The following is an 11,523-nucleotide window of genomic DNA, read 5'->3' as shown; positions in this document are numbered from 1 at the left end:
TTGTATGAGTCTATATCACCCTATAAATAGGGTAAGTATAGGAGTCGAGAGGAACTAGGTGAACTTTTGAGAACCTTTGAGAGCTTGTGTGCTTTTACTCTTTTTGCATTCCTGTACTCGTTCAGAAGAAATCAAAGAGCCAAATAGATTATATTTACATCTTTCTTCTTAACACATCCAATCCTTGATTTCGTTCTTAATACTTGATTCAAACACACTACATTTAGTATCAGAGCAGGATACAATCAATCATTTTCTGGTTTTCTTGTCTTTTTCAAAAGTTTTGAATCGTTCTTTCTGATTCAAAAGATTTATGCACTTTTGATTAAGAAAACTAGTTTTATTTGAGTGATTTGTTATGATTTTGCAATCGTTTGATTATTCGAGTGTTTTCTGAACAGTATATGGAAGATTTATCAGTTAGATCTTCTTTTTGAATCTTTTCATCATTTCAGTCCGTACAACAATGGCGAATTTCAACTTGAACAAAATGTCTAGCTATTCTCATTTTCTTGGATCTTCCACTAAGATTTTAATCCTTATTCCAGAGTACTACGAGCAATGGGAAGATTGCATGGAGTATTACCTCAATGGTATTGACGAGGATCTATAGAGATGTGTTACGAGTGGTAATTACCGTCCAGGAAGGCTCGAAAACATGGAGCAACTGGTTCTTCTACTGATGTTGCATTGCAAGCTGATAAACAAAAAGTGAATGATAAAAAGTGTTTACGCAAACTTCGTGGTGCTCTTCCACTAGGTGTCTACAATTTTGTTAGAGGTTGCTAGACAACTAAAGAGATTTGGGATACTTTGAAGGAAAGGTACCAAGGCAATGAGAAGGCAAAGAAGAGCTCGGTGAAGCAGTGTTTGTTAGAACTCGAAGAATTCAGGCAAGAGGAAGGTGAAACCATCGAACTCTACTACGATCGCCTCAGTGAGTTGATCTTCAAATGCAACTGTTATGGAGTCCCATGTTCTACTCTTGAATACAATCCCACATTCTTGATGGGTCTTCGAGAAGAATGGAGGAATATCAGCTTGATGATAAAGACTCAACAAAGCTTCAATGGCTATTCATTGGGAGGCTTGCATAATGTGTTAAAAGCTCTTGAGAGCGAAATCAATGAGATAGCTGAAGAAAGGAAGATGAATCTGGGAGGTCCATTGGCCTTGATGTCGACGGTTTCAGCCAAGGACTCAGAGATCGAAGTTGCTAAGTTGGTTGATTCTAAAGATGAAGAATTCTTGATGAACTCGGAAGATGAGGTTGTCGCTTATTACTCCAACAACAAAGTGAAAAAGTTTTTTAAGAAGCCATTCAATCAAAAATACAAAACTAACAATGAGTTCAAGGGTAATACGTTGTCTGGGAAAGGAACGGGAGTGGAAGTGAAGGAAGAGAATAAAGAGAGCAAGATTGTTGTTGAGAAGGCTGAAAAGACATTGAAGGGAAATTTTGGTTTCGATTGCAATTACTGTAATGTTGCGAACCATCTGGCAGTAGATTGCACGCTGAGAAAGAGAGAGGAGAATAAATAAAGAGTTAAAGATGAGGCATATTATGTTTAGAGGTTAGAAGTAATGAGAGCTAAGATAAAAGGGTTGTCTCTAGTTGTGAAGGGAGGAGTTGAAGGAGATGGAACCTACCAGATTTCGTCATCTGGTTTTGACGATGAAGAAATGAGAAACCCCACCCATGGCGTAATGTATGCATGTTTCATAGAGGGCGGTTCTGAAGAGGAGAATATTACTGGAAATGATTCGTTTCAACAGGAGCAAACAAATCTCCTATGACATCGTAGCTACGTTTTCTTATTGAATCGTTTAACATTCCTTCAAGTTCTTATCTTACTGTTTGATCTGATTTTAATGATACTTTCTCTTATATTAATGACATGCTAATTTCTGTTAGTACCAAGCTAAAAGATCAAAAAAATTGTTGATAGATACTCAGAAACATTTGGAGTATAAGAGAAGTCGAATAGATAGTCTAGAGCTACAACTAAATAACATTACTCTAGATAGGGATGTTGTTAGGGCAGACAATGTTATGTTGATGAAACAGAGAAACGGGAAGAGTGAGTGTATAGTGGTCAAGTGGATTTCTTTTGATTATGATAGTCGGGGGTTATTGACCCTTCATCGATGGGTATGGTTCCATATTGGGGTGGTGTGCATCAGGTTTTGATGGAGGAGGCGCACAAGTTGAGATTCTTTATTCATCCCGAAGCAAAAAAGATGTATAGATATCTTCATCTCGACTATTAGTGGCCATTCATGAAGTGAAATATGGTCTAGTATGTGGAGAGGTTCTTGACTTGCAGGAAAATCAAGGCCAAGCATCAGTGACCTCATGGAAAATGGGATACATTGGGAGTTACCATTTGGAAATGGGAAGAGATTACGATGGATCTCATCAAAAATTTATCACAGATGGCGCGTAGGGTGGATTCGATATGGGTCATCGTGGATCGATTGACCAAGAGCACGTATTTCATTTCGATTCAGGAGAGCATTTTGTTGGAGAAGTTGGGCAATGTCTACATTCTTATATTCCTTTGGCAGAATTTTTGTATTACAACAATTATCACGACAACATTGATCGAACTCCTTTTGAGATGCTTTACGGGAGGAAGTGTAGGACCCCGATATGTTGGGGAGGGGTCGGTCAACGGGTCATGGAGAGTACTGTGGTGATACTCAAGATGATGGAATTAATTTAGTAGGTCTGCGGCAGACTTCAAACAACACAGAGTCGACAGAAGAGCTATACAGAAAAACGTTGGTCAGACTTGGAATTTTAGGTTGGAGATATGGTACTCCAGAAGGTGTCACCTTGGAAATGTGTCATCTGATTCAGGAAGCGGGGTAATTTGGGCCCCATATTTATTGGTCCTTTCAGGGTTTTATCCCTGGTGGGTAGGGTGGCGTATTGTTTGGATCTGCCGAAGGACCTCAGTCAGATTCATAACAATTTTCATGTCTCTCAGCCATAGAAGTGCTTGCTTGATGATTCCACAGTGGTTCCATTTAAGGAAATTTAGGTGGATGATCGCCTAAAATATATAAAGAGACCAGTGGCGATCTTGACAGGAGGATGAAGACTCTAAACGAAACAAGGTAGCGGATTTGGCAAAGGTGCGGTGATAGCACTGAAAGGGTTCTAAATGGAAGTAGGAGCCTGAGGACTAGATGAGGGAGCAACACCTATAGTTATTTGCGGCAGCGGACTTCGAGGAAGAAGTCTAATTCAAGTGGGGAAGAATTGTAACACCCGATTCAAGGTACTTTTCATTTTGACCCTTAGTGTGTAAATAATTTTCAAATTTAGTCCCAATAGGTGTGAAGTGAAACTGTAAGAGGGGCGTGCGTACGTTGGTCGTACGTCATCCAAGGATAAACCCTAATTTTTAGGGTTTAGACCCTATTTAAGCATCATTATGACTGATGATCCTCTCATTTCTCAGCCTCCATTACCCTTTAAGCCTCTTTTCAAAGCCCTAACCCATCTAGAGAAGATTTGGCCTCTTTATGTGTGTTTCAGTGTGTGTTAGTGAACTTTGAGGTAGAAGAAGCTTGAAGAAGGAGCTTTGATCAAGGGAGAGCTTGTAGATCCAGATTCCACTCATCATTTCCATCTTCATTGAGGTGTAAAGATTGGAACTTGCTCATTGTATGCTTAGATCTAGTTACTATGGAGTTGTGTTCACTTTTTAGTCCCATAAATGAGATCTAGTGGGATTCTTCCACTCCAGAAGTTAGGAGTTGCTTCTCTTGATGTTTCTAAGGTCCCTAGTCCTTAAAGTTAGCATATTGATGGTTGAGGATCAACCATGCATGTGTTTATGTCCATTTGGTGAAAGTAGGATGCTATATCTAGAGTTTGAGTTCTTTTGAGCCATACAAAGGGTCTAAGTTAGTAACTTTATGGATTGAGATGTTTACCAAGGCTTGTATTTGAAGTTTGGACGTCTGGTTGTAAGCATTAAGTGATTACTGGAAAAAGTGCTTAATGGGTTCGTACGATGGGCATACGCAAGCATACGCGTTCGAGTCCCCGATCAGGCAAGCCACCCAGTACGTCGGGCGTACTTCAGGTACACGCAGTGTACTAGGCCTGGTCATGGGCTTTGTGGTTTGGGCCATATTTGAACTATTAGGGTTTTGGGCTTTGTTGGGCCCCTAGCATTTCTGCATTTGGGTCATTGTTAGGCTTTGGGCCTTCTTGGATTTGGGCCTATTTTGGGCTTTGGGTGTCCTTTAGGAATTGGGCCACTATTGGGCTTTTAGTGCCGTTGAGTTTGGGCCTTGGATATCGGGCCAAGTAAGGAAAGGGTAAAATGGTATTTTACCCTGGGTGTCAAATGAACTAGATTCCCGATTATGGTTTATGGCCCAATTATTAATTGGGTTTTTATTTGATTGGTTAGTGCGGGGATTCTCCTGTTCAGCAACCCAATCATCTTTTTGACGGACAACAAATTGAGGTAACTTTGCTCACTATACGTTAGGACACTAGGATATGTTATGTGCTTGTATTCTTTGTGACTCCTGTTGTATGTGGTATTCCTGTGTGCCTGTGGGGTAAAATAGATTTGGGGGTGAAATAGACTCGATACAGTCTTGTGATGACATATGAGTTGAAATAGACTCAGGGGTGAAATAGACCTGGCACAGCCTTGAGCTGGCGTATATGTATGGTATAAGGTATTTTGGGGAACTCACTAAGCTTCGTTCTTACAATTTTGAGTTTATGTTTCAGGTACTTTCCGATCGAAGGGGAAGAGCTCGGGATGATCGCATCGCACACACCATGACTTTTCACTTATTTGAACCTGATGTGTTTTGGATGATTATGAATACATTATGATTTCCCTTTGGTTTTGATAAACATATTTTGTTGATGTTTTATTTAATCTGAAAACAAAAAAATTTGGTTTTGAATTTTGGGACGTTACAGTAAAGTTGGAATTCGTGAATGGTCGATCAAAATAAAATTGCCACGACGTGGTGTAGTTGAATACAATCACGATTAAAACTTTTCCACAATGTATTGATGATGTCTACGTCGTGATTCCTTCTCTAGTTGTCTTTAAAGATCAATAAAAAGGCATCGACTCTTTGTAACGTGTAAGACTATTATCAATCATCTTTTTTTTCAGTAAATATCCTTCAAAATTCACTTTTATTCATTAAGTGGGAACCCTACACTTATCTTAGCACATGGTCTTTGATTTTGATCTTCAAAATTGCACGACTTCGTCATCCATTTAGCTCCTTAATTGCTTCACATCATTTTCTTTCTACAACTACAAAACAAATTTTGAAGACTAGAGAAAACACATGATCAATTGGTTAGACTAAAAATAAAAACTAAACCAAAATAAAACAAAAAACAAATCAAAAGAAAAATAAAATGAAAACTGTAAAAATTGGGTTGCCTTCCGAGAAGCACTTATTTTTGAGAAGTCATGAGCTGGACTCATTCCCACTCTACGTTGTTGAACTTGGGAGTGGGATCTCCTCTTTCTCCTTCGATTTCCGCTTGTAATCTTGAACTCTTCTCTTTTAAGCTTTCTTTGAATTCTCCTTCTTTTTCTTGTTGGCATCTTCATCACACTTGTGCTTCACCCCTTTACCTTTCCTCTTTTCCTTGTTCACCCTTTTGTTTTCTTCCTTAGGACCTTCCTCTTCTACCTCCATCTTGACTAAAGTTGGCTCTTTCAATTTCCCACCCATATCTTCTTCAATTATTTCCACTTCTTCATACACGTCTTAATATTTTTCATCAACTTCTTCTTCCCCTTGAAAGTTGGGTGTAGTAAATGAAATGACCTCAAATATCATGGGAATTGAGTCCCTTGGATTTAAACGCTTGACTTTTTCAATATTGGGATCCTTCTAAACCTTAAGTTTTTCCATCATCATCTTAATTGCAACTAGCTCATCACAATCTACTTCCATGGAATCCATCTTTGACACTTCATCTTTAGGCTCTTCATGATTCCCTCTATGACTCATCTCAAAGGTAATAGCATCATCATCCACACAAAGTGTGATCTTCGAGTCATGAATGTCTACAAATACTCTTGCGGTACTCAAAAATGGTCTTCCCAAAACAATGGGAAGGTATTCATCCTCCTTTGTGTCTAGAACCACACAGTCGACCAGAAAAACAAATTTTCCCACTTTAACAAGTAAGTCTTCGATTATACCTTGTGGGTATGTGGTCGAGTGATCCGACATTCGAATGGTCATTCTTGTATCTTGGAACTTTGGTAATTTGAGCTTTTGATAGAAAGAGTATGGCATGAGATTAATGCTAGCCCCCAAGTCGGCTAGAGCATTAATAGAAGTCATGTTTCCAAATTCACAAGGCAATGTGAGTTGTCCTAGATCTCCCATCTTGATTGGTAATCCCTTGATAATTATAGTTGAGCACAACTCATTTAGAACTATTATCGAGGCCTTTTCCAACTCCTTTCTATTGCTCATTACATCTTTTGCGAACTTGGGAAGTTTAGCCATCGATTTGAGGAATGAGTCGTTGATTGAGAGTGTGAGTACTTGTTCCATGAATTTTCTTTGTTTGGGTTCCATAGAATGCTTGATTGCGCGAAATAGGAATGGTAATGGAGGCTGAAACGAATTAAGAAGATCAAAGCTTCCTTTAGCTCGGGACCACTACGTGGTGAATCATCAGAGAACATACCAATGTTTTCTCTTTTGGCTACAAGCTTCTCTTCTTCCAAAATCGACTTGGGTTGCATTGTAGCTTCTTCATGGGTCACAAATGGCTCAAAATGAACCTCTTTTTCATTGTAGATTGTTATTACATGAGGTTGTGCTTTTGGGTCTTGATTTCGAGGTGGTAGGCTTTCATTGACAAGTGTAGTAAGTTACCCAAGTTGTGTCTTTATGTTTTTTTATGGAAGATTGATGATTTCGTACATTAGCATCAGTTGTATCATGTCTCTTTTCAGATGCTTCCATAATTCTTTGAAGTACCGACTCAAAATCTATCTTCCTTTTGGTTTGTGGTTGCTCTTTTTGGTAGAAACCCCGAATGTTTTGTCTATACTTCTCATTTTTCTGTTTCTTGTACTCTTCATAGGGCAACCATTCCTTCTTAAGCTTCCTCCTATCTTCATCATACTTGTCACCACTCAAGTAAAACACTTGTGCCTTGCGATTCCCATTTTCATCTAAGTCATAATCCTTGGTCAAATGTGGGCCACTACAATTATCACAACCAACTCTTATGGCATGAATGGATTGATCTAACTTTTTCATTCGCCAATCCATAGAGTCGAGTTTAGCTATGATTGCAGCCAATTTATCATTTCCTCCATCCCGTTTTCCTCTAGTAACATCCTCTTTTGGATTATGGTACTCTCGTGAGTGCTTTGCAAACTCTTCAATTAACTCTTTGATAGCAGTTGGCTCCTTCTTCGTCATTGGCCCTTGGGAGTCAAGAAGTTATCTAGTTGTGACATTTACCCCATCATAGAAAATAGACACTTCTTGTTGGACATTCAAATCATGTTGAGGGCAACTTCTAAGCAATCCTTTGTACTCCTCCCATGCTTCATATAGAGACTCTCCAACCTCTTGTTGAAAATTAGCTATCTTCTTTTTGAGCTCTGAGATCTTGGAAGGTGGACTAAATTTTTCAATAAAAGCTTCACAAAGGTTATCCCAAATATTTACGGATCAGGTGCAAGATATTTCAACCAAACTTTTGCTTCATCGGTAAAAGTGACCGAAAGTATCCTTGGTAGCACGGTTCTCTTGGCACATTAAGAACTTGAAAATAATTGGCAATGTCTTTGACCTCATCAATGTGCTTAAAAGCATCTTCATACGCTTTTCCAATGAAAGGTATGTCCTTTAGCATGGATAGAATGTGTCCTATGAGCTCAAAACTTCTCATAGGTGGTATTTCGGGTGGAGCTAAACCTGGTCCATTATTCTCTCGGATCCGTTTCTTATAGTTTCCCATCGTCATTCTCGCAATATCTGTCACCTTGTCTTCTTATATTTTCAGCTCTAAGTCATCTGAACTTTCTTCGGAAGATGATTCTGGTTCAAATATGATTCCCTTCTTATCCGACGTCCTTTTAAAAATTTCTAATTTGTTGGTTTTGAAAATATTGCTCGATTCATCCTTCTTGTCTTTCTTCTTGTGGAAAGTCAATTATGGATCTTCTAGTGGAGGAATAATAGGTGTTTTTTAGATCCTCACGTCATATATCACTGAAATAAAACAAAAACAAAACAAAAACATGTAAAAGGAATAAAAATCACTAAACTAATAATTAACTGAAGCCATACCACGATGTGGTGAAGACAACCACGACGTGGTTGCGTCTCAGAAAGAAAAACAACTAAGACAAATGAAACCATAATAACTTTTTGTGTTTTTTACCCCATAAAAAGGATCGAATAATCAAAAGCAATTAAAATCTATTTCAAATAAACCGTTCCCCGGCAACGGCGCCAAAAACTTGATGCTTGCAAAAGTACTTATCTAGTTTTAAATTTATAACCTAACAAACTTTTACTATCTATACACTTATAGGAAGTATACCTAGTTAATTTATAGGGTAGCTCTAGTAGGTCGGGTGTCGATCATAGGGAATAGAATTCAATTTAATATATCAACTACTTCTAATTAAACTATAAAACAAACTTTGATTTGGGGGTTTTTACTTGTAACATCCCGAAAATCATGACATAATTTTTTTTGTTTTTAGATTAATAAATCGTTAATACATATCTTTCCTATAAACCAAGGTAACCAAGATTTAGCAAAAGATCATCAAATCAGAGTAATTCATAGGATGCGGAAACATGTGATGTGTGCTCTGCAATCATCCCGAGCCCTTCCGTTTGAAAACCGGAGTACCTGAAACATAAACTGAAAACCATAAGCATAAAGCTTAGTGAGTTCCCCAAAATACCATATAACATACAAACACCGAATATCATGCGACATACATATAGTTTCCACGGGCTCCCCCATGGTCTTTACCTGGAATGTCATGTGCTCCCCGCATGGTTTTATATCCAAGTGTCATGCGCTCCCCCTATGATCGTTACCTGGAATGTCATGGGCTCCCCCCATGGTATGATATCCAAGTGTCATGGGATAACCCCATGGTCTTTAATGTAAGTATCACAGAGACAACTAGAATTCTACATAACAAGTAATAGGCCGACATTGGTGGGTTCGACCCATGGATATAGTGACAAGACTCACCTCAGACAGTTGTAACCCACAAACTCTCTTACTGCAGATCCGCTAAAATCCCCGCATAATCAAACAAATAACACCCAATTAACCATTAGGTTCCAAACCTAATCCAATAATCCATATACAGGGTAAAAAGACCATTTTACCCCTCACCTATTTTGGTCCAAGACTAAGGCCCAAACTCCTAATCATAAGGCCCACAAACCAATAATCATCCAAAGCCCACTTATGGCCCAATTTTCCAAATTGGTCCCAAACATTTACATGGGCCTTACCCTAAAGCCCATAAAATTTTCACCAATCCAAACACTTGTTTACAGGTGGCCCAACAAAGTCCCAAGCAATCCAAGCCCAGAATGAAGCCTAAACCGAAGCACAAATACACAAATCCCATTCAGACCGAGTACGCAGGGCGTACAGGCACGTACATGCAACGTACTCGCTTGGAGGCTTGTACTCTAAGCATACCTACTTATACGCCCAACATACTCACCCTAATCATCCCAAACTTGATTTTTCACTTAATCTAATAAGACAAAGCTCCAAAATACATATTTGATTTCCTTGTGATGGAATACCATGTAAAGTTGCCAACTTTACGTTCATACATGGATAAAAGAAGCTCTTCAGCTTAAAAGGGAATTAATGGTTGACTTAATACATGGGTGATACCAACATACACATAAAGCTTGCACCTTTATGCTCAAGGATACCAAAACAAACTCATATCTGAAAGGAAAAACCCATAAGCAACCAAACTCATCCATAAACCCAAAAAGAAGACCAAAATCATAATCAACTAGTCATGAAGAGATCTAATCATACACAAGCCAATATGCAAACTTGTTACCTCAAAAAGCTTCCCCGCAAGCTGATGATTCTGGATCCAAAGCCTTTTCACTAAGCAAAACAACTTCAAGCTTATTTTCTTTCCTTCCTAAGGGCAAAATGTGCACTAAAAACCTTCTAAGAGCTTAAGAACACCATAAAATTGACTATCATAAAGCTTATATATGTTACATCCCTAAAAATTAGGGTTTCATACTAACCCTCGTACGCCCAACGTACTCCTCGTACGTCCAGCGTACGAGGTCTCGCACCTCAATCTCAGCTTCGCGCTACACTACATATACTCGTCATTACACATGGTGTAACACCCTCTGCATAAGTACCCCCACGTACTCCATTGGTACTCCCCACATACTAAGGTTTTCCCTCAAACCCTAATTCATTCTAAAGGCCATAACTTCTTTGATACAACTCCGATTCCGACCATCCTTATATCCATGAACAGATATCGAGAAGCTCTACACTATTATCAACTCATACATGACATAAATTTCCCCAAAAACAAAATCCAATTTCCATAAAAGCTCGCTGCCAATTTACCAAAATACCCCTTGGCACCAAAACCAAATCCGAATGCCCGAACCACCCACACCCAAATGGGTAACGATTCGGAACAGGGTGTTATATTACTAATTTTTCAAGATCAGAATAACTTAACATTAGTTAGCAAACTAGCAAGCAACGAAAACAAATCAACTACAAGAATTAAAAGAATATTTTTTTCTAGATCGGTTTTCACTTTCTCCTATGGTTGATTTCTAGTGGATAGATTATATAGATTACAAATTATCTAGCTCTTATGGTCAAATTACTAGACCTATAAACTTATTAATGACAAGGAAATGGTCATGCTCAAATTAAACACTAAATTGATAATAGCACAATTAGTGTATGATTGATATTAGTTACTCTTCCATGGTCAAGTTAAGCAACCAAGCATAAATTAATATTAATCATGCTCTCTAACACAGTTAAAGTTACTTGCTTTAATTACTTTTAACTAGGATGTGATTAATCGTAGTTGTAACTATTTAATTGTCATAAACAATTAGGAGAAAGATTCATGCAATTGATATGGTCAATTAACACACAAAATCTGATTTATGAGAAATATAAACTAGAACTAAAACATGTTAGGGTTTATATATATCAAACACAAGTAATCAATAATAATCATCCACAAATTGATATCAACACATAAGTATCAAGCTATTCTTCACCAAATAGAATTAAAAGGTGATTAGCCTCTCATTGTAGCGTAAAAAGACATTAGATCTAAGTAAAATAAGCTAGACATAAGTTCAAACAACAAACCAACTAGATCAATGTTGAATATCTTCTAAATCCTCTTCAATCTTTGAGGTCTCTTGAATTTCGATTGATTCTAGGTTTCTCAGGGTTTATTATTCGCAAAT

At 38.1% G+C, this 11,523-nt stretch overlaps 1 protein-coding gene and 1 non-coding gene across 2 annotated transcripts; one reads left to right on the top strand and one right to left on the bottom strand.

The window, feature by feature from the left end:
• Window positions 1–5,904: 5,904 nt before the first annotated feature.
• Window positions 5,905–6,531, bottom strand: LOC111920009 (uncharacterized). The gene has a single exon (XM_023915589.1). It carries the CDS (start codon window positions 6,529–6,531, stop codon window positions 5,905–5,907), a length of 627 nt encoding a protein of 208 aa, XP_023771357.1.
• A 1,009-nt stretch (window positions 6,532–7,540) lies between these two features.
• On the top strand, window positions 7,541–7,647 carry LOC111920027 (small nucleolar RNA R71). The gene has a single exon (XR_002859695.1). It is a non-coding gene; the product is annotated as a small nucleolar RNA R71 (small nucleolar RNA).
• Window positions 7,648–11,523: the final 3,876 nt, after the last annotated feature.

The sequence above is a fragment of the Lactuca sativa genome, chromosome 5, assembly GCF_002870075.4.
Source record: "Lactuca sativa cultivar Salinas chromosome 5, Lsat_Salinas_v11, whole genome shotgun sequence".
Lineage (NCBI taxonomy): Eukaryota > Viridiplantae > Streptophyta > Magnoliopsida > Asterales > Asteraceae > Lactuca > Lactuca sativa.
This window is presented reverse-complemented; position numbering and strand designations above follow the sequence as displayed.